Source organism: Filicampus tigris, chromosome 3 (assembly GCF_054856515.1).
Source record: "Filicampus tigris isolate MCC_2025a chromosome 3, RoL_Ftig_1.0, whole genome shotgun sequence".
Lineage (NCBI taxonomy): Eukaryota > Metazoa > Chordata > Actinopteri > Syngnathiformes > Syngnathidae > Filicampus > Filicampus tigris.
This window is the reverse complement of record NC_141219.1, coordinates 23,187,799-23,211,100: the sequence shown is the minus strand read 5'-3', so window position 1 is coordinate 23,211,100 and position 23,302 is coordinate 23,187,799. Positions and strand designations below refer to the sequence as shown.

The 23,302-nt window shown below is 38.1% G+C and overlaps 2 protein-coding genes across 6 annotated transcripts; one reads left to right on the top strand and one right to left on the bottom strand.

The window, feature by feature from the left end:
- Window positions 1-50: 50 nt before the first annotated feature.
- On the bottom strand, window positions 51-4,541 carry arl14ep (ADP-ribosylation factor-like 14 effector protein). Its single transcript, XM_086025004.1, has 5 exons — window positions 4,366-4,541; window positions 2,598-2,793; window positions 2,367-2,501; window positions 1,524-1,564; window positions 51-868 (listed from the first exon to the last, which is right to left on the bottom strand). The coding sequence occupies exons 1-5, from the start codon at window positions 4,434-4,436 to the stop codon at window positions 640-642; spliced, it is 672 nt and encodes a 223-aa protein (XP_085881130.1). The 5' UTR covers window positions 4,437-4,541; the 3' UTR covers window positions 51-639.
- Window positions 4,542-6,476: 1,935 nt separating this feature from the next.
- Window positions 6,477-22,059, top strand: nr1h3 (nuclear receptor subfamily 1, group H, member 3). 5 transcript variants are annotated; one of them, XM_086025664.1, is made up of 13 exons: window positions 6,477-6,641; window positions 8,186-8,325; window positions 8,428-8,522; window positions 11,229-11,430; window positions 13,131-13,211; window positions 13,969-14,205; window positions 15,917-16,183; window positions 16,309-16,514; window positions 17,551-17,730; window positions 18,044-18,143; window positions 18,620-18,733; window positions 18,900-18,994; window positions 20,719-22,059. In XM_086025664.1, exons 5-13 carry the CDS (start codon window positions 13,169-13,171, stop codon window positions 20,863-20,865), a joined length of 1,389 nt encoding a protein of 462 aa, XP_085881790.1. In that variant the 5' UTR covers window positions 6,477-6,641; window positions 8,186-8,325; window positions 8,428-8,522; window positions 11,229-11,430; window positions 13,131-13,168; the 3' UTR covers window positions 20,866-22,059. The 5 variants fall into 5 exon arrangements, with proteins under 5 accessions (XP_085881790.1, XP_085881792.1, XP_085881789.1 ...); XM_086025666.1 differs by having other exon boundaries at window positions 8,186-8,522; window positions 11,276-11,430; XM_086025663.1 differs by having other exon boundaries at window positions 8,186-8,522.
- The last annotated feature ends 1,243 nt before the right edge of the window (window positions 22,060-23,302 follow it).

Below are 23,302 nucleotides of genomic sequence, written 5' to 3'. Positions count from 1 at the left end.
AACTCAGAAAACACCTTAATATCTTAAGAGAATGACAGCGCCACCACCACTGATGCTAAAAGTGGGTATAAGGTTTATTAGCATGAATACACGTAACAATAAACGTTTTCATGGGAGTAAACAAAACAGGCTCAAAAGTACCAAAATGAATTAAAATCCTCATGTTGTACTGCATACTCTTCTGTCATGGGCAGTAATATATCATGTTGTCAACTTGTGTTTATTAAAAACAAAAAACAAAAAAAAAACTTCATGTTCCCAACACCTGGGCATGGCTGAATTGTTGGAAGGAACACGTTTTGGTTCCTAGCGTCCTTTGATGTAGCCTTTCAGAACGAGTCCATCACTTCTAGTCAACAATATTAGGTACACTTCATAAAGTCGAATGAGATTCAATGCAAAAGCTCTACACTTCTTCCCCTCTAATGTAGCTAAATAAGGTAAACATTCTTAGTATAATTAATGCAGTTCTACACCACTGTAGGCCACAACCAATATACCAAGATTATTCAGTGTATACTCCTCTTACGCCACCTTTGAAAACAGTGACTTGTTACATGTGTAGAAATATTTACAAAGCTCCAATGGATCTCATCAGATTGGGTCCAATTAATGGTAAATACTGTGTAGCTTGCTTTATTAAAAAGCATACTTGTTGCGGATGATCTCTCCTCCCTCCACCTCCATCTGCTCATAAAGCCACTTCCTGTCACAGCGGCACTCGAATCCACATTTGCGTGAGCTGCAGTCCGAGCAGGGATAGAAGCAACCCATGCAGTCCACATCCAAACAGTCGCACATGTCCTTGCCGTTGGACAACAGACGTCCTTTGCTATCGTAGACTCTGCTCTTGCCTCCAAAGCTCTGCCTGTATGAGACATAGGAAAGAGAAATTACGACCTGGACTGGACTCTGTTATACACCTACATTGCTCTTTTTGACCCAAGTACCTCTACTTTAGTTAGAACTACTGATTCTACTATACAACTTACTGTTGTATTATCTAATGAGCATTTGCATGCAAGCATTGCAGCCTCGCCCCCCCCTACTCCTAATACAAATGTTACACTTTTCACATCATTAGCAAATTTATATTTATAAATGAAACAACTTTACATCAGCATTTCCTTGTTTTGTGTGCCAGTAAGAGACTAGCTACATACTGTACCACACTGAGAGCTAACCTTAACCGCACAACAGGAAATCATCTATCAATGCAAGCGCTTTAAAAGGATGAGAATTGACTATTTTTATGAATTAGGACGGAGGGACGATGATGGAAGGGTGCCCAGATTGCGGACGGAGGATGGAAGGATGGACCGGCAAAATAGGGTAAAGTGATCATCTCTGCTTGGACAGTGTCCTGTGTAATTATTGACACCCCTAGCTAAGAGGTTTTCAAAGCCATAAAATTTAATCCAATTTTTATTGCATAAGCATACTCCCATACTGAAAATTGTAGACATGGTTCACTACACACAGAATCAAGCATTCCTGTGGCCATCACAGTCCCCAGGTCTCACCTGTCGGACAGTTGTTTTCCACCGCGGCCACCTCGTCCACCCTGGAACAAGAATAAGCATCTTTAAGCATTAAATCATTAAATCAATGACAGTCATTTGGCTCGAGCAGATGAAGCTGCACAAAGCACACACTCTTAAGAGGATGAACTCGGCCGTATGTTTCGAACCAAAAGACATTCGAAAAGATGATGAGTTGCCGCCGAGTGGTGGTAATGCCCGCTGGCGCTTGATATGATGTCATAAATGAGGATTATCTTACTTTTCCTACAGGGTGTCTTATGTGATGTTACTAACTGGAGATCGGGTAGGTTTTAATTTTATACATGTACGTTTTATTTACTTATCCGTCTAAATGATTGTGTGAGTGATTAAGAAGTGGAGTCCGCGTTTACATCATGTTTCATGAAACAAAGCGATACGGAGGAAGAGGCAAAGCTACTGATTTGCTTACATTATTGTTGTAATCTGCACATGAGTTTGTGCCTTGACAGTATAGTTTTCAGTATGTTTAGAACCACACCTGTGTGGCAGACTTGTGATGTCGTGGTGAACGCTTGTCTAACTGCACATCAAAATATTTAGTAAGTTTATACTTCTGGCCTTAGTAGGTAAACTGTCTTTCATATGAATTAATGCTTCATCTGCCTTTACCTCAGTATTAAATAATGCATGAGAGATATGGTATTGTTTTCTTGTAATAAAGATTAATTGTTGAAAAATCTATTAGAAAAAGACCTTGAAAAAACAACTCGCAACTCATATCCCAGTTAAAATTTTTAGAGAAAAAAAATCCCAATTAGATTATTTTCCAAAATCGCCCAGCAAACAAAATAGCAAACTTACTCTTGCGCCGCCCCTTTTTTCTCTGCGTAGATTGGTAAATTCTCTCGCTTTGTCCCTCTCTGCCTGTGGTCCCATGTTATTTGTGACGCTGGTATCCTTAGGGAGCGGCATTGCTTGTCGTTTTCGTAGTTCAATCTATCAAATGTTTAAAGAGGACATTCATTTCACTGTAATGGCAAGAAAGACTTGTTTGAACATCGTGAGTTAGGAAGCAAAGTATTAGACCCAAACCTTTGAAGAGTCTTGCCCGTGAGGGAACAACGATGGCACAGCATCCTCCCTCAGAAATTGTTTCCCATTGTAGTCCCTGAAGCAGTCAGGTGAAAAATGCTCTGAACACAGGCAGGTGTTGGCAGTTGGGATGAAGTTTCTCAAACCCAGACTCTGAACCCATCTGGCGGAAAGTGATGGTTTGCTCAGAGGGAACCTGACAAGAAGAAAATTGAATTGGTGCTTTTAAGAACAATGTACCATTACACCAGGGATTGTGATTCAGTAGATTATATTTAGCTTCATTAATCTGAGAAATTAAGCAAGTAAACTAATGGTATATGATGTAAAAGTATTTCTAGCAATCATTTCATGAGCTATATGGAGACATGTTTACTGTTGATATGACATAATTGTTGCTTCAAAAATTAAAATGACATATGTAACGGTAAATGGGCTGTCACATGTATTTTTGTATTTTTATTGTATTTTCTACCTTCGGTACTCAAAGCTGTTACCTCATTTACATACTGATGACGCAGCATCAGGAGTAACTGGGGGTTAAGTATCTTGCTCAAGGACACTTCGACAGGTCACAATGGCCGGGGGATCAAACCTCCAACCTCTGGGTTGGGAGACGACCACTCTACCACTCAGCCATGCTGGGTACGTGGAAACATTTCATAATTGATTTCCAAGATGGTAAATAAATATTGTGCTTCATTTCATAATCACATCAATTAATTCCTATGTGTGCAGTGTGCACTACAACTTGTTTCCTTGGAGAGACAATAACCAGTGGCACAGCTACGGCACAATCACAACAGCCAGCTTTCAGCTCAAGTGTCTCATTAAATCTCAGATGACTGATGAAAAGAAAGTAAAACTGTTAAAGTGTGTATGAATATTTTTGTTGTTAAGTGTGTTGTTCTTGATAATACTTTTGCAAGACACTGTAAATATAACAAAGGCATGTTTATTATTTTGATTTCTTATTTTAAAATAACATGTATAATTTATTTTCAGAGCATCATACTGCATTGGTCTAGTTTGAATTAAAAAGGAATACAATGATTAAGAATTTAATGACATTATTTATTAATATATTTTGTTTATTACATTTCAGAATAAGTTGTGCTACGTCATAGTTTTTGAGATCATCAAAAATTACTGTATATGAGTGAGGGGTACTCGGTATACCAAAAAAAGACAATTTTAAATTAAGATAGGTACAGGAACATAGGGTATACTGTACTGGTTTAAACTGTTATCCTCATGACCGAATTTGTTAAAAACAACAATATGTATTTGCATTTGAGTAAACGACCTTAACGACCCTATGGAAGAGTGAGCAGTCAGCTGTGTTACAGAATAATAATGGATAGATGGATGTTAGTTAGGCTAATGAAACGATAGAACATAAATTGATAGATACTGATAATGAGGTTCGTCACAAATTAATTACTCAATTCAACATAAATGTGATAAAGTACATACGCATGTACTGTAGTTCAATTGTACACACGACCAGCTGATGTATTGTACAGTTATGACAACAGGTTAGCTTTGTAGGGATACGTAGCTGTGTCATCTCAGGTAGAACAAGTATGAGCAATGTGATTATGTGAAAACTAAAGATGGTCTTTATGTAGTAGCAACACTGACGTTGAAACACGGCATGCGTTTATTGGTACCTCATGGAAACTAAAGATGGTCTTTGGATAGTAGCAAAACTGACGTACGGCATGCGTTTATTGGCACCTCATTAAAATCAGAAAAAAAAACTTACCGATAAAATCGAATGTCCGACCCCTTCACAAACTTATTGTTGCATCCCACTGACGCACAAGTGACAGGCATGGTGTCGTTGTACTCAAATGATGCAAAAGAAACAGGTTGGTCTGTGCACAGTAACTTGCGTTTTCAGGTCTCTGGATGACACGGCTGTGACGTTGGTTTCTTCCGGTTTCCGCCTGCGAATAAACGTGTGGAAGCCACGCAACAGTGGCCCCTAGAGGCGTTTTTACATGTCTGCCATCTGCATGATTATAGCAGGGGTGTCCAAAATTTTACAAAGAGGGCCACATTTGGTGAGGTGACACAGGGTTATGGAGTTGGACAGAGTGCTTCTGCACTCTCGCGTGTAAATGCTAAATTGCATTTAAAGTGTATTTTATACGCTTGTCAACGGGGCTACGGGCCAGACGTTATTAATTCTATGACAGAGGGTGCGGGCCTGATAAATTTGACAGCGGGCCGGACTTTGTACATGCCTGGATTTCAGCATACAGTACTGGGTCGCCATTGAGTGGGTATCCTATTCCAAATGAATCTTTTGAGTATTTTTAAACGGAGAATGGTCGTTCCACACACACTGTTGAAGCTGGCACAGTGCAGGCAAGCTACATAAAGTAACCTTGTAAACTCCGGTACAGGTCCATGGGTTTTGTGTTCATTCCCGACCATTTGTGAGCTACGCAGTCCATCCAGATACATCTTTAGAATTACCCAATCAACGGACAGGCTGGCTAGCTATGTGATTGCGTAGAAGAATGGTACCACTGTGAACCAGTGTACTCTCATACGGCCCCTTCGGTGTAGCTGCCCAAACTACTTTAAGGGAGGCTTCACGGTGTGTTGGCAGAAATCTCCATGCCTCCATGGTTTATCTGCGGTTTTATGCAATCAATAAAACAAAATGTGTAACAATGCAAATGTAATACTAGCCTGACTATGGAAAATCAGAATGCATATTTAGAAGTGTCTGAAAACATTTTACCGGAAATGTGGAGACAGAACAGGCACGTTTGCCATATACAGTAGTCTCCTCTGTTGTAGCAGAATCATTTTACCAATAGATGGTGCTGTTGAACATTATAATTTCTGCTTCTCGTGAGGGATTGTGCAATCTGCGGTGAGGCTGGCTTCTTGTTGCCACACTTTCCATCTCACCCATGTTTTTGAACAGAAAATGTGCAAATTCAGCAATTTTGATAATTAAGGGTGTTATTCACACCAGAATAGTCTTTTGGTCCGGACCATAAGCGGACTTAATTTTTTGTTTTGTTTTTGTTTTGGTGCGCTTTGTATTTAGACTGTACTTTTGCAAGTATATTCTGTAAACCTATCTGTGACGATCCAAAATCTTGCCAGTTTTTTAAAAATATTTTCTGGGAATGATTATCATATGTCTATACTTGGGCACATACATTTTGGGGACATTATGTTTTACGAGCGTAGAGTTGCGATAGAAGTCGCATTGGAGGCTGGCCGTCAGCCATTGTGCTGAAAATGTCTCTTTTCCCCCTCCTTTCTTGCAGGGAGAACACAAAACCTGACGGTAGTAGAGATATGGGAATTGACGACACCATCTGGCATTTTTATTGCACAATAGACCGGTAAACAAGTCCGATATGAACAGTATAGTGTACAGCACATCATATGTCAAAGGAATTACATGAAGCGGTTCAAAATGACCAATATGGCTTTTCAGAATAGCATTAACTATTAAAAAAATATATATAATGTCCAATATGGCTACAAGGTATACAGGGGATGTCATTGTTTTGATACTTAATTGGCTTAACCTTTTTTCATTATATCACATGCACCGACTAATCGAATGCTGGAATTTTGACCGGTCTGTTCCTTTAAGATGGTGGATAGTAGGTTACGTTATAGCTCTACTATAATCATCATTGTATTAGAAATTTCTAATGTTTTTGGTGCTTTGTATGAGCTATACAGGTTTCACTTTTTTAATTCAACTAAATTAATAAATTACGGTTTCCACGATATTCAAATGTTTTCAGATTAAAGCTGTTTTCATACGAACAGGTCTTGAGCAATTTGAAGTCATGTGTTGCTATGTTGTTTTAGTCATTGACTATATGAATGAGTATTCTTCACTTCCTGTGTCGACTGTGGGCCTCTGCATCATATGATGCAACTACGATGTTAGCTAGCATGTTAACTGGCTAGCTTCGGTTGTCAAAACCGCTGTCAGTAGACACAAACGCCCGGTGTAACCTCAGTAAAAGAGGCAACAGACTCGCAAACTATCAGGCAAGTTTCCAAATTTCCGTTTTAATCGTGGTTTCCTCCTCTGTGGCCATAGGGAGCACGAAGTTAGCTAAGTTGAAGGTGTTACAAGAGAATTTCTTTAGATTGCGGGTTGCTAACGTACAGAAGGGGGCTTTGTTTAGATTACCCACCAAACTAATCTCGCTCGTGTTGTGTATCCCATTCAGACTAATTATCGAGCATTTTAAGACCCGTGTCACAATTCGTTAGCGTCTTTGACTGTCATTATTATTATTGTTATTATTATTATTTGTCAGCATGTGTTTGCTCTAATGGAAAGCTAACGCAATAGCCTAGCCGTGTTTTTGTTTATTTTCATGATGCTCAACTTCTGGTTAACTTCGATAGTTGTCAACGTGGTCGTACTAAGATTGAGACGTTCTATAGGCATGTTATATAACTGTCGAGCAACCAAAGCACGTATAACTTATTCGGAGTTTTGTCAACACACTACTGTGTTTACCTGTTAAGGCCTGCTTATTCTGCACGGCTCTCTGCGCAGTTGCGAAAAACGGTAATGTTCCAAACAAAACAGTAATAATAAAAGTAAATTATTTAAGAGGCTGCCTGTTAAATCAACTTGAATTTATAACTACAGTATAATTCAGCGACAGTCTTGTCTATAGTTGTAGAAACAGAACTTTGGTCTGTAAGTTTGAATGCGTTTGCGCTATAAAAGAAGTGCACCTGCTGAGTTGAATAATATGGAAGCAAAGGTTTGACGGCAACGGAAAATATTTTCTGTATTATTTTCTCCTAAACTTGATGTAATTACTCCATTGTAAAAAAAAAAAAAAAAAAAGACATGCCAACCTATTGAATTCACTTCAAGAACAATTTGTCTGAATGTCCATATTTTTAACATTTGTCAAGAATATTACCGAGGGATCTCGTGTAGTATACCGGTATTTTGTGATATAGATGAAAAAATTCACTCTCTGTGTCATTGCAGCCATTTGCCCAAATCAAAAAAGTTCATTTAATTTCCCAGCCATTTTCAGGTATCTCCAGAGATGCTCAATCGGATTTATGTTAGGGCTCTGGTTGGGCCAGTCAAGAACGGTCACAGAGCTTTTCTGAAGCCACTCCTTTGTTTTTTAGCTGTGAGCTTCGGGTCTTTTTGAAAGATGAACCTTGGGCCCAGTTTGAGGTCCTGAGCACTCTGGAAGAGGTTTTCCTCCAGGATCTCTCTGTACACGGCCGCATTCATCTTTCCTTCAATTGCAACCAGTCGTCCCGTCCCTGCAGCTGAAAAACATGATGCTCCCACCACCATGTTTCACTGTAGGGCTGGTGATGAGCAGTGACTGCCTCCACATACCGCTTAGAATTAACACCAAAAAGTTCAATCTTGGTCTCATTAGACCACAATATCTTATTTCTCATAGTCTGGGAGTTATTCATGTGTTTTTCGGCAAACTCAATGCTGGCGAGGCTTCTGTTGGGCTACTCTGCCATACAGCCTCGACCGGTGGAGGGCTGCAGTGATAGTTGACTTTGTGTAACTTTCTCCCATCTCCCTACAGCATCTCTGGAGCTCAGCCACAGTGATCTTTGGGTTCTTCTTTACCTCTCTCACAAAGGCTCTTCTCCCACGATTGCTCAGTTTGGCAGGACAGCCAGGTCGAGGAAGACTTGGGGTCTTCCCAAACTTCTTCCATTTGAGGTTTATGGAGGCCACCGTGCTCTTAGGAACCTTGAGTGCTGCAGAAATTCTTTTGTAACCTTGGCCAGATCTGTGTCTTGCCACAATATCTGTCTCCCACAGGTGTGTGCCAAGTCCAATCAGTTTAATTAAGCACGGCTGGACGCCAATAAAGGAGCAGAACCATCTCAAGGAAGATCAGAAGAACTGGACAGCATGTGAGTTAACTTAGATATTAAGTTTTTTTTTTTTTGCAAAGGGTCTGAATACTTATGACTATATGATATTTCAGGGTTTTTTTTTCACAAATTTGCAAAAATGTCTCCCTTTTTGTTTTTTTCTGTCAAGATAGAGTGCTGAGTGTACATTAATGAGAATTAAAATAAAATTAAAATTTTTTAGATTTTTGGCAAATGGCTACAATGACGTACCCACTCCATCCATGCATATCTATCTATATCTATATCTCTATATAGCTATATAGCTATATATATATATATATATATATATATATATCTCAATCTCAATCAATTGGAGACCAGAGTGAATTCAAATTGAATTACATATATATATATATATATATATATATATGTGTGTATATATATATATGTATGTGTGTATATATATATGTATGTGTGTGTATATATATATGTATGTGTGTATATATATATGTATGTATATATGTGTATATGCATATATATGTATGTATATATGTGTATATGCATATATATGTATATATGTATGTGTGTATATATATATGTATGTATATATGTGTATATGCATATATATGTATATATGTATGTGTGTATATATATATGTATATATGCATATATACATATATATATGTATATATATATGTATGTATATATGTGTATATGCATATATATATGTATATATATATATAGATGCATATATACATATGTATATGTATATATATATATATATATGCATATATACATATATATATGTATATGTATATATATATATGTATATATACATATATATGTATATACATATATGTATGTATATATATATATATATGCATATATACATATATATATGTATATGTATATATATATATGTATATATATATATATGCATATATATATGTATATATACATATATATATGTATATATACATATATATATGTATATATGCATATATACGTATACATATAGATATAGATATACATATGTATATATATGTGTGTATGTATGTATGTATGTATGTATGTATGTATGTATGTATGTATGTATGTATGTATATGTAGTTCAATTTCAATTCACTCTGGTGTCCAATTGATTGAGAGGCAAATTTGTTCAACCATTAGCATTGCATCGTGAAAGAGAGCAAGCCATTTTTGACACTTTAGATTGGTCAGTGATGTGTAAAAATAACACTCACACTTGTACACTGACCAAGAGTATAGATTTTCGAAAAATATGAAATTCACCAAAAATCACTTATTAGATTTTGGCCCTATGTCAGTGATAAATTATAATTTGTGCCTAATTGTGTACTGGTTTGTCACTCGAGGCATGTTATGATTCCCTAAAACTGATATATTTATTCCTTTTAGTTAGTGAGTTATCATCCAAAAATATGAAAAGTTATTGATTTTTTTTGTTACTCAGGCCCTGGCTCCTGTTGAGAGAAGTGAAAACATTTTGGAGTGTGTGAAAGGGTGTGTAACAGTAATGTACTTCTTCTTCTAGGTGTGTTTGTGGGAACTTTGATTCTCTTATAGACAACCCCTCCTTGTGAAAGCCCTGAATCTTTGCTTTCACACCAAGATGTTGCTGAGTATGGTTGTCCACTTTTGCTTCATCGAAGGGTGTGACACCTGAAACCATAAAAAGAAAAGCAATACTGTGTGTCTGTTTGAATTTAATTTTTGAGATTCAGCAGTATGTACTTTAAAAGCTAGTAGTTAACAATGCTGAAAGACTGAAAGGATATGCAGTTTTTCTTGGTTGTTTAGTCACTGTATGCTTCAATTCACCTATAGATGAGACAATAACCTACTGAAAATGCCTCTGACATTTTGACATGGATTATTGTGATGTTCAGAAAATGCAGAAATCTCTGACAATTGTGATAATATTACTTCATCTCAACTGTTGGTTAAAAGTGTTAAGTTTTGACATGAGTTAAATATTTGCAGTTGATTCAATGAAGTGCTCAAATGACATGGCAGTTTCCCCCTAAAACAACTGCCAATGAACACAAGTGGATTGGATATATTGCTCCAATATTTGAAACTAAAATCGTTTTTTTATGGTTGTAGTGACTGCAGTAGATACCATGAGTCCTGTGTCCCTACACATAGCAATTAGCCACAATTGTCACATTTGACATGTAATACAACCAGCCTTTTGTTTAATTAGTTTGTTTTAAATGTTTATTTCCCAGCACTCTGTGAAAACAAAAGGTGACTGACCGATAAGATGCAACGGACATTGGACTTGAACAGAAAATCAGGGTGGGGATGACATGAGGTCACAGGCCGTAGAAAGGTTTTATAAGCAAAAACAGTGTTTGTTTGTTTTTTTTCCTTTTCCAATAAACTTAACATACTGGTTCACATAGTTATTGTGCATAAACTAAAAACATTTTAAAATGTCTCACATCCAAATGAGGTGGTTGGTTGTTGTGAGAGTTAACATTGTCAGACATTTTATGAGCGAACCGGATGTCAGGCAGGTGAGCTTTGTTTTCATGTGTTGGTGTAACACATTTACGGGTGAGGGGGTGCTCATCGTTTGCTGTCTGCTATGTTGCGTGTCTTTGTAAAACACACTGCTCCAGCAGGAAAAAGGACTGCAGCACTGCTGGGGATTGAAGAGCCATGCAAGTGACCAATAGTGACCTCTTGTGTCCCCTCCCCTTTCTTTTACCCTGTTTTCCCTCTTGTCTCCCACAGAGCTTTGTAGGAAGGAACTCATCTTCTCCCCTTCTTCTCTTATCAAGTCAGAAAACCTGGGCCCAATAAGTCACAGAGTATAGGCACCTTCGAGCCTCACCAGTCAAGCAAGTCCTCTCTCCACTGGCACAATGATATCGACAGCGTGAGACCATGATGGACTTGCATGCATTAGGTGATAAATAAGATACCAGCATCAGAGGTAAGGTCAGTTTAGAGTCATTTTAGCTGGCTAATATAAGCAAAAGGTGTCCTGTCAAAATGTCACGCTTTCGAGTGTACACTCTTATCTACTTTTAGTATGCAACAAACGGTTTGATGTTTCGCCAGACTCTTGATAGTTTTACAGTTTTGCCAAAATGGTTCACTTGAATGATTTATGGACAGAGAGGTTCACAGAACAGTTTGAATACTTGGATTTAGTAATGGGTGAAAAGGTATTCTGCTTGCTGGCGTGACTAGTCAATTGCGTTGCCATGTTTAATGTGCATGTATATAGAAAATGGGGGGAAAAAAAGTCTAGGTATTGATGCTATGCACAAAATAATGACTGCCGTAAATGTCCTGTGTCAAATTTGAACATGACCCATTGCTTATAAGGGTTTGTTTAGCTTTGTGAGTACAAATGACAAAAAAGGATTTGGCTGTTGCCTTGGAATTGCCTTGGGCTTTTGTGAAGTCTTGGAGTGAAATCCAGCAGGACATATTTGATATTAACAGTTAATGTTCGTTGCAAATTATTTTGGGATGTCATAGATAACATCACTCTTGCGTATGGATTTTAATTCAGGAAAAAAAAAAAAATCATTACTCCAGATAATCTGCTCATTAATGTTGCTATGACTGAATTATTATTGTAATCTTATTTAGAGATTGGTTTCCATGTTAAAAACTAACTGCCTTATTAGCGTAATTTTTACAAGTGAGACCAATTAAAATGATCTGAGCTTTCAATGGGATTTTCCAGGTGATTTTCCACCTAATTTACTTAATCTGAGCCAATTGTGCACATGCCATAACGACAGTTTGTACTGTAATTCTTAGTAACATTTAAGCACGCTTACAATTTCTTTTTTTGAAATAATTCAACCCCAGTTTCTTTTAAATTTGGTTCAGAACAGCAAAGATCATGTCTGGGTCTCCTGAAAGAGTTTCCTGACTCCATCTATATGTGGCACATGACAAACTTTCACTTCTGCTCTTCTACGTGCTTTTTTGTAATCTTGGTCAAAGGCTATTTAAGGGTTGTGGTTTAGAGCAGTGGTTCCCAACCACCGCTGCCATTTGGTACCAGGCAGCACAGATAAGTTGTTATTTCTAAAACATTTTTCATTAATCCATTTGTGTGTTTTTGCCAACAATTGGGCTGGGTTTGTCAGCAACAAAAAATATTCAAGAATAACACCCCAAAATGTTAAACACATTTATTGGTTGCAAAAGGGCAAGTAAATGGAAAGTTTGCTTGTACTAACTGCCTCAAATTTTAGGGGCAAATGGCACCATTTTATGCACGGTCTGGCGCCCTGACGTGTGACTATATTGCATGAGTGTATCACTTTTTCTGTGACACAGTCGTGCTTACCTTCAAAGGACGGTAGCTAGTAATATATCATGCGTTTCAGTTCGGAAGTAACTTGCCAGCAGTGGTCAAGACACAGCATAACCATGCTGTTACAATTTTTAGGCTGGACAAATGTCATATTATTGACAAAATCGTTAATCATGAAGATGCATGCGGCATCGCTTTCCTACTACACTTTTTTCTTTTCTGTTTGGTTTTATAAAGACAGTTAACATTTTACTTAGAGTACGTAATCCCATGAGCAACTAACACACTACATTGTACAACCGTCATTAATGAGTCTTGATTCCCTCCCTTTTTTTTATTTTTATTTTGCACAGGTACATAGATTTCGTTATGACAACCAGCTGTTCAGAAGATGTCAACACTGCCTGTGACTGATATCCCAGATGTTGGTCATGGTAAGATGTTTGTCCATAAGTATTTGTCTAAGATAAAGTAGCATCCTGGTCTTTTGTAATACATAAACATAATAAACCTAATATAACTACTACATTGTGAAAGAACTATATAAATAAAGCTGTACACTATATTATTGTATCGGATTTATATTCTACATCAGGGGTCACCAGCCTTTTTGAAAGTAAGAGCTGCTTCTTGACTACTGATTAGTGCGAAGAGCTACTAATTTGATACATATTTATGAAATAACAAATTTGCTCAAATTGCCTTTAACGCCGTGTGACATTAATCCCAGTGGATGTCGTTAGCGTTAATAGTTTTCATCTGTGGGCTTGTGATTCCCTTTGAGATTCTTCATGATTAAGGGCTAAATAAATAAATTTGAACTTGACTTAATAGTATATGTTGTTAATACGGTATTGATATTCATCTTCGTGAAGACAGACACCGATCCTGTTAATGATTTCTCACAATAATTAGGACACAGAAAAATACACTGTAATACACAACACTATTTTCATAAATCTCTGCCAGTGGTCACATTTTTAAATGATCACTACTAAAACATGCCTAGCAAATAACAATGTCCTATCTTACCACTGGTGAGCTTTTTTTTTTTTTAGCACTGGGCACCAAATGGTGACCCCTGCTCTACATATACTATGACATGCTTCCATCTTTCAAAAATTGACAGGCTCAAACATAAAAATGGATTATTGATGTGAAAATTAGTGACAGTTTTGTCCCACTGGTCAGATGAGAGTAAAGTTTTTGACGGGGCTGCGGAGCTGCAACTTCATTGCATGGTGGAGGAGAGCAATGGCAGAGTCACAATGAAGCATGAAAGCCTGCTATCACTTGGTGACCTGTCCCAGCCAGATGACCTTCCTGCCCCACCTCATAATGGCCCTGCTCCCGCTGGGATGAGCAGCCCTTTCCCTGTTGAGCTGGGTGACAGCAAGCCCGATGTGGGCGACACATCCACCGGCACAGGTGAAACACAACGCATGAAAAGTAGTTTCCCAATACGGATTTTATTTGTGCCGACAATCTTTAGTCAAGTTTGATTATTTTGTATTGTAGTACATTAATTTGAATTCAGACACTTTTCAATATATTTTTAAAAATTGAATAGCCAACCTGCATTAGTACTGTAAAACGGTAGTCTAGTTGCTTGTCACTGTGAAATTGGTAATGTTTCATAGAAGACTTATCTTTGTTTCATACAGATGCTTTAAAGGGGAAGTCACCCAAACATATATTTTTCAAGAATATGTTCTATGCAAGCCCACTAGTTGAAACAAGGCATTCTGATAAATATTGCATTTGTGGATTAAGAGTTAATCCAGCCGTTTTTAGCCATCTGTGGGGGTGAAGTGACAAAATGGCCGCCCCCTGAGATGGCTAAAAAGAGGTGGATTTTGCTGCTTTAACTCATATTCCACAAATGCAATATTAATCAGAATGCCATGTTTCAAGTAGTGGGCCTGCTTGGAACATATTGTTAAAAAAATGTGTTTGGGTTGATTTCCACTTTACAGGTGCCCATACTTCTTAATCCCCCCCCCCCCCCCCCATGGTTTATTCATAAATTGTTTAAATGAGTCAGTGTCCTGTTTTAAATGTGACATCTGTGCGGTTTGTGAATTGAATGCAATAGCCCATACAAGGCAAAAGGCTTGCAGAATGCTTGGAATTAAATTTGGTGCTGTTGTGATGTAGGATTTTGTCTCAAGTATGTGCCCTCTTCATGGTTGCTCCATGCCAACGCAACTCTGTAAAATACAAATACATTCCTGGCTTTGAAGTGACACACCTACACATTCACACACACATTGAAGTCACGCAGCATCACGATGTAGCTGGATTAAAAAAAAAAAAAAGTAAAACGTGCATATTTATATATACGATATTGTTGGGAGGTTGGCAATATATAAAAAGCTCATGATACTGTATAAAAGCTCCAGATGAAAAAAAAACAAAACAGAACAGCTCATTAAAAAAAAAGGCATCACAATATTTTGCTTTTGTACATAACAGCATTCACAAAGAAATAGGCTTGGCCAGTCATGCGCTCCTTTTGGCGATTAGCATGGGTCTTAAACATAGGTCGCGTCAAATTAAACTGCACTAATAATCGAACCACCTGAGGGTGCAGGAACTGCACAAATAGAGAAGAACGTGTGCTTTTAAACAGATTTGTTGCTATTAACATATTCGCACAACAACGATATAGCGTGGCAATCTTAATATTGCGTTATCACTAATACACAGAGCTGGGTATTTTACTAAAAATGGAGTGTCCGTTATTCGTCGTCCGTCTGCAGCGTGGGTACCATTCCGTCGTCCGTCATAGGCCGATCCGCCTCTAATTTGAAACGTTCATAAACTTTCACTCGTTGTTTATACATAATATAATAATATGTTGTCTTGGAAGAGTCTCTAACGGCCAATATTTGTTTCTTCCCTACCCTTTTTTGTGACACTGTTGGTATGTCCAATCAAGTGTTTAGCTTTGTGAGTAAGACGTCACAGCTCTGTGGTGTTCCTTTTGGTACGACTATTGTCAGTTGGGCATAAAAAGAGGATTGAGGTTTTTTTTTCCTTTTCTGTAATTTTCAGTTTCACCCTAAGTTGTTGCTTTGTTTGTTAAAATGACTCTTAACTGCCTTTCCCCCTTTATTTTACATAATATATTGTATAGATGGTCAGCCAGTGAAGCGAAAGAAGGGTCCTGCCCCGAAGATGCTGGGAAATGAGGTGTGCAGTGTATGCGGTGACAAGGCCTCTGGATTCCACTACAATGTACTTAGCTGTGAGGGCTGCAAGGGCTTTTTTCGACGTAGTGTCATTAAAAGTGCCCAGTACTCTTGCAAGAACAATCAACGGTGTGAAATGGACATGTACATGCGACGCAAGTGCCAGCAGTGCCGCCTGCGCAAGTGTCGCGAGGCAGGCATGCTAGAGCAGTGTGAGTGTTTGCCAGCCAAATCAATCTGAAATTTCACTAGGTTGTTTATACTAGAAATGTAGTATGGTAATTATCAGCTTTTTGACTTTGCATTAGTTGCAAACGCTGTCCATTTTGGCACATAGGTGTGCTTTCTGAAGAGCAAATCCGCCTAAAGAAGATGAAGAAGCAGCACGATGAGGAAACAGCCCGCTCGTCCACAGTGGTCACTCCCACTCCTTCACAGGAAGTAGCATCACTGGATCCACAGCAACAAGAAATGATTGAGAAGCTGGTGGCCATGCAGAAGCAATGCAACAAGAGATCCTTTCTTGATCGACCAAGAGTGACAGTAAGTTGATATCTCAGTACAGTATTTTATTGTTCTTAAGGTCCTTCGTATCCTTAAGCTTTACTCACATCCCACCGCACATGTTTCTATGTGCATCAGCAAAACAGTGGTTGATGCTTGAGCGACACTTGGTTGATTGGTTGAAAACAGTTGATAAAAGCTAATTACAAGGCTCAAAATAAGTGGTTTCACATCCCATTTTGTGAATCCAAATTAGCATTTTGCCTCATTAGAACACAGTTAATAGCAAAACTGAGGATCACAGTCTTGACAAGACAATACAGTTTGCTGCTTTTCACACTGAGAAAAGACAATTTATCAATGATTATGTTGTGCAATTGAACAGTACGCATAATTATTTTTATCCCATGCCATCATACACTGCAATAACTGTTCGGCAGTAAAATTCTTGGCAAAAAAATGTAAATTCGGACAAATTGTTATTAGTGAATTTCTATCAGTTGGCAGCTCTGCTTTATTATTATGGATCATTTTTCCATGCCTCGAGGACATCAGGCATGCTGTGGGCTACCAAATGTTGCGACACCTGCTAGTCCACACTTCTGGCAAATTCTGAGTAAGGCTTAAAAGAAAAAATGTTTAAAATGTGTGTGTGTCTAAGGAAAAATAGCCCCTGAATGAGTAGCACACACAATGGCTTTTCTTCCTCTGCATCATGATGTACATACAGTACTATGTGTATGTCATGTAATAGTGAAGCAGTTGATTAATAGAATTGGAAACGTCATACTCTGATCATCACGGTGTTGCTGTCAAACCAAAATTATCACTATAAGTGGGATGTCAAATGTCATGCTGAAGAAACAATATACAGTAGACCTCGCTATTCACGGGAGATTGCCACTCATTGACATGCATTATTAGTTTTTTTCAGTGTTAAAAAAAATTGGGACAAAAGAAATTGACGAAGCCGCAGATCCCGAACCACGAGTATGCAGGGTGCACTGTAAGCGCGTGGGTGTGCATATGACTAAGCATGTTGACTGTTTTTGTGTGTGTTTAAAAACTATCACAGCCATGGCCACAGAATCAGGATCTACAGAATCGAGAAGTGCGTCAACAGCGTTTCGCCCACTTCACTGAGCTGGCGATCATGTCGGTCCAGGAGATCGTGGATTTTGCAAAGCAGCTCCCTGGATTTTTAGAGCTCACAAGAGAGGACCAGATTGCTCTGTTGAAGACGTCAACCATAGAAGTTTGTCATGTCTCTAATTTAAATGCTGTTGGTGTAGTTCCAATTTATGAAACGTCTGTTTTGCCTTGGCAAAAAGGAATTATTTTAAATTTCTGTGTCTCATGCACAGTTACAATCATTTGCTGCTTCCTCAACCACATAGTGCTTAGGGGTTGTGAATGAAACACATTACAATTCATAACATATGTAGACTTTTATAGGAGAATTGCCCGGATCAGTAATTCTGTGAAATCATAGTTATTCACAATGCATTGTCTTTGTGTGTATGTGTTCATTACAGTATGAATTTAACAATGATGTTTGTCTTTATCAGATTATGCTGCTGGAGACATCTCGTCGATACAACCCTGCCATTGACAGCATTACGTTTCTGAAGGATTTTAGCTATAATAAGGAGGATTTCGCAAAAGCAGGTACTTTTGAATGGGTGGTTATGGATAACATGTGATAAATTATTACTAGTCTTTATGTCCATGATTTTCCCCCCTCATACACAGTTTGTAATGTAATGGGGTGCAAATAGCAATATGAAACTACTACTCTGTTCAAGGGGGAGTCAATGCCCAAAAATTCTTTGCAATGATATGTTATATGCGACATTCACTAGTCTAAACATGGTATTCTGATTAATACTGCATTAGTGGAATATGAGTTAAGCAGCAAAATCCCCCCCCCAGTTCTCAGCCATCTCAGTGGGCGGCCATTTTGTCACATTTAAGAGACTGTTTTGTCACTTGGCTCAGACACTGTTTTGTCACTTGGCTCAGACAGGTGCTTCGCTACAGAAATATTTATCATGCATGTGTAACATTATACATAAATAACTGTTCATAAGTTTAAAATAAATCTTATTTTGATTATTTTCTTTATATCCCTGTGTTCTCAACAGGCCTTCAGTTTGAGTTCATTAATCCCATCTTTGAGTTTTCAAAAGGAATGAATGACCTGCAGCTGGACGAGGCCGAATATGCTCTGCTTATTGCCATCAACATATTTTCTGCAGGTCAGATTTCATCCTGACCAGAGATTGTAACTATTGACGAATGTGTCAAAGGAAGATGTGTTTTTAAACTTATACTAATGATTGGTGTTTTCTATTTGACAGACATTGTGAATGTGTCGTTTTCTGTTTGTTCAAAGATGTTTGTTGTGGTCTTACACATTTTTAGATCGGCCAAATGTGCATGATCATGATCTTGTGGAGAGGCTGCAACAACCTTATGTTGACGCTTTGCGCTCTTACATCACGATAAAGAGACCAAATGTAAGTGCTCACTAGTTTATGTAACCTCTTCTCTTGTTACCCACAGTGTGTCAACATGACCTTGTTGTCGTCATCACAACAAGCACATTGGGTCATGGCCAGGGTAACAAAAAGTTACACCCACACAAGCAAGTGTGTTTAAAAAAATACATTTAAAAAGTAACACAACACTTGTCCACAACACACCAGTGGATTATTCGTAAATATTGTAGATATTTTGCTGATAACATACATTTCGGGAACTCTTGGGAACTCAAAACATGGTGTTCATATTGACCTAAAACGCAGTGTGATGCTAGACAATAGGCTAAAATGGAAAAAAAAAAAACGGGACACTAAGGGACCTATTTTCATAGACAGGCGCCCATGCGCTCGGTGTAAAAATAGATACATCTTGATTTTTTTTTTTCTTTCTTTTGTGCCTAAGCAAGTCATTTACCGTGTTTGGGACCGCATTGCGCCTCGTTGGTTTTTCCAGCGGACGGAGCAGCCGCGCAGCCGACGCATCTGTCAATTTGGTTTAGACAGGGTAAAAGAAGGTCTTGGACTCTTAAGTGGTGGCGCAACATGATTTTGGTAGAGGACGTGTGGTGGATGTCATCATATTTAATTCATAAATATGGCAACAGCGTAGGACAATCCCATCAATTCATGGAGCAAATTATTATCATTATTATCTTAAAAAAATCTTCTACTAGCACTCCCGTAACCGCACGGCACAGCTATGGGGGGCACACGAACGCACGATTGGGGGTGCAAGGCGGTCTCCTATTGCCCATGTTATCTGCGCACACATCATCAGCAAGGGCAGATCTTGCAGTCTACCTGTATAAACACACTTTGCACGCGCCAATGTCATGCACAAACTCCAGGGAGTCCATTTCTGTTTCTGCAATGTCAAAGACTGTGCGCGCTTTGACCGCACTGATTTTTAAGAATATGAGGTGACGTGCTTAGATTGGCCGGTAGCCGGCTGCGTTCCATCCTAGAAGTTGAGCGGTGCACAGCGCCACAAACACTCTCTTGCACCTGTCTATGAAAATACCAAAAGAGAAAAAAATCTACCCATGTTAGATTACGCTTTGCGCTAGACTCACACTGGGCATGAAATTAGGGCCCAAAAACGGATTCCTGGTGTGACATTTGAACAGTAGCAACTAAGTTGTGGTGCCATCCCAGTCCTGTAAATTGTTAAAGTGCTTTACAGTGTGGTTAAAACGTGAATTGATACAGTGGTAAATCCGAAAATTGTGCATCCACTCTGGAGCTACACCAAACTCTATTGGTTTGTTAATTGGCCTGTGACATATCTCATCCGCAAATGTTAATAGTTTTTAAGAGTGCTATTAATGACCAGAGCTGGGCATTGCCTAACCGTCACAAAGTTCCTGTCTGCATATTTAGCCGACCCACGTGATCCCAGTCTGTCAGAGTCAGCCAAACGGCTTTGAGAACGGACTTAACGGGTACCACGTGACACGCAGGTACCGCACAACTGACATGCAGCCAAATAAGGAAAAAATAAAACTATGTTTTACACCTTTCGGTCCCACGGGCAGTTAGGCGATGCCCAGCTCTGTTAATGACCGTTGTGTAAAAATGCAGTAGACTGTTTTCTGAGTTAAATAATAGTTGAGTTGCTGGCTTTACTGTCAAAATGTTGTCAGGATTATTTTTTTTCTTCTTTTTTTTATAAAATTGAAATTTTTTATTTGTTTTCTCAGGATCACTTGATGTTTCCACGCATGCTGATGAAGCTGGTGAGCCTTCGTACACTGAGCAGCGTGCACTCTGAACAGGTTTTTGCCCTTCGTCTTCAGGACAAGAAGCTTCCCCCACTGCTCTCTGAAATCTGGGATGTCACTGAATGACTGCAGTCCCAGTATCACACTCCTTGGCGTGTTGAATCTTGAGACAGACATGGCACCAGGCAAGGTCTTGAACCTGTCTCATCTGGTCATGGACTACTTCCAGCATTGCGCTGTTTTGGCTTTTTTTTTGTGGGAGCGTCTCAATGCCTAATTGGTTCTCCGACTCTGAAATGGTTTGTATTCAGAAGGAGTTTTTCTCCCTTCAACCTGTTCTTCCTTTTTGTGTATGTTGGCATGATTTTGCCTTCATGAAATGCCAGCTCATGGTTTGGAATTATTTTTCTGATTCAACATGTGTTAAAGGTTGAGTGTAGTTCTATTCTTTTCCAGTCTGAATGCTCTTGGCGTATAGCTGCTTTTGGTTCATGTCATGAATGACTAGCTATATGCTTTCAATTTAATTTATTCAGTAGTCTTGCCGTGGGTGAATTGGAAACTTGGTTAGGCATGACCTTCAGATGCAGTTTACGTTGATGTTAGGCCATACTTTTGCATCCAAGTATGAAAAATGTTTGCGTACATTTTGAGGACATACAGAATAGACAACAAAGTTGGTGTAGTTGCTCAGGTAAACTAATGTGAAGTAGAAGCATCCTTTTTTTAGATCACTTGAGTGCCCAAAGGGATCCCTTTTATCAATACTGATGCACACAAAGTATTTATTTTCATAAGACAAGTGTGGAGTGCACAAGTATCCACAAGATTGTATAATTAAATACTCTTAACAATAGTAGTCTATGTACAGTAAGAGGTGTCGTCCAAGGGAACAAGGGTGTGGAAAAGGTAGATCTTATATATGTTGGATGGGTGGCACTACTGCCCCAAATTACTTTGTGTGAACCTGCTTATAAATGTAAAAAGATAAGTCGTACGTAGAATAAAATTAAATGACCACTTTTCGCATCAATTATGAGAGAGATGTTTATTTCCTTACAGAGGAACGTAACTGATCTAAGACTTGATTTGAAATGTTATTCCACATACAATAAAGCGGGTGTACAAACACATTGTCAACACCTACTGGTAAGATCTCTTAATGTTTTATTAGCTGTGTGAAACAATAGCAGAGAACAACAATCGGAATTATGTTAGGAGAGAATGTTTAATGAGATACTGAATTGCATGCATTTGTTTCCTCTTATCCAGTAAAGAATTGAAATGCAGCAAAAATAAATAATAGATTATAAATGTAAACATTATTTGTTCGTTTGTACATTATCTGTGGGTTTCACATGCTTCAGGAAACCAAGCGAGAGATCACCTCATTGCACAGTTTTAATTGACAGTCTCTTCACTGTCTTTTTCGTATTCTCCACATTACTGTAAATGCTGTTTAACTCCTTCTTCCCAATGACATATTTATGTCATTTCACAGAGGGTCTGAAAAAGTCTGGTCCTGAGTTAAGAACAAATGCCACCAACCATTTCAGATTATATTTCATACAGTGGTAATGACTTTTTGTGGCCTTTTACAATATTCAGCTACAGCCCCTGCTAAGGATGATACATCTGAGTAGATGGAAATGTTCAAGAAAAAAGACATTCATTTTTCACACAACATATAGCAACACTTGCAGTAAAGGAGGCACTGTGTTAGTTGTAACAGACATGCCTGCTTTGGCTTGGTGATGAAGCCAATTAACGGATGTTTTTTGAATGACGTTTTTTATTTTTATTTTTTTTAATGACTCTCCCAGATGGTCAAAATGTGTTTGTAGCTTTTTTTCATAGCAGACATTTGTGCTTACCATAGTGGTAAAAGCACGGATGTTTCAAATATGAGGAAGAACCGATGGCTATGTTTTATTCAGGTTCACTGGCAAGCAGGTGAAGTAATTAAAGCCAAATTAGATAAATCAAATGTACCATTTACAATAATGTATTTCACATGCCAACTACGACAAAGGTCTTAAATTGTATCTGTCCAATACTTGGGTGGATGGGGGGGCAGAAGAATGTTCGTGTTACAAACTTCAACAAATGAGAAGAAAACAGCAGTACCGTACTACTTAACTAACAACACTTGAAAGTAAAAGTATTCACTGCTCATTTCGATTCCTTGGTTGTATTTACATTTAATTGATAATATGTAAAACTTGTATTACCGGTAAATAATCAAATGATTTAAGGCAGTGGATTATAATTGACATATTTCTGGTGTCTTGGGTATTTGTCATTTAAAGTAGTCTGCAAGTTTTAGTCTGTGATTACTCTAAATTAAACAAAATTGTGCTCACAAAAACTGGTTTGCTTGGCCTAAGTACTGACTCCAAATTGTGCTGTTTAAAAATGTCATCTGTAATGTTATGGTTGTTCTGTCTGTCAAAAGATGTTTGATATAAATATATAATATATATATTATTCATATTACATATATATTATATATATATATTATATTATATATATTATATATATATTATATATATATTATATATAT

Bases quoted from the DNA above. Each gene is read 5' to 3' on its own strand.
- arl14ep (XM_086025004.1), bottom strand. From the start codon at position 4,436: ATGCCTGTCACTTGTGCGTCAGTGGGATGCAACAATAAGTTTGTGAAG. The intron at 2,794-4,365 runs GTAAGTTTTTTT...TCTTCTTGTCAG, and splicing joins TCGGACATTCGATTTTATCG to GTTCCCTCTGAGCAAACCAT. The intron at 2,502-2,597 runs GTTTGGGTCTAA...AACATTTGATAG, and splicing joins ACGGGCAAGACTCTTCAAAG to ATTGAACTACGAAAACGACA.
- nr1h3 (XM_086025664.1), top strand. From the start codon at position 13,169: ATGTCAACACTGCCTGTGACTGATATCCCAGATGTTGGTCATG. The intron at 16,184-16,308 runs GTGAGTGTTTGC...TTTGGCACATAG, and splicing joins GGCAGGCATGCTAGAGCAGT to GTGTGCTTTCTGAAGAGCAA. The intron at 16,515-17,550 runs GTAAGTTGATAT...AAACTATCACAG, and splicing joins TTGATCGACCAAGAGTGACA to CCATGGCCACAGAATCAGGA.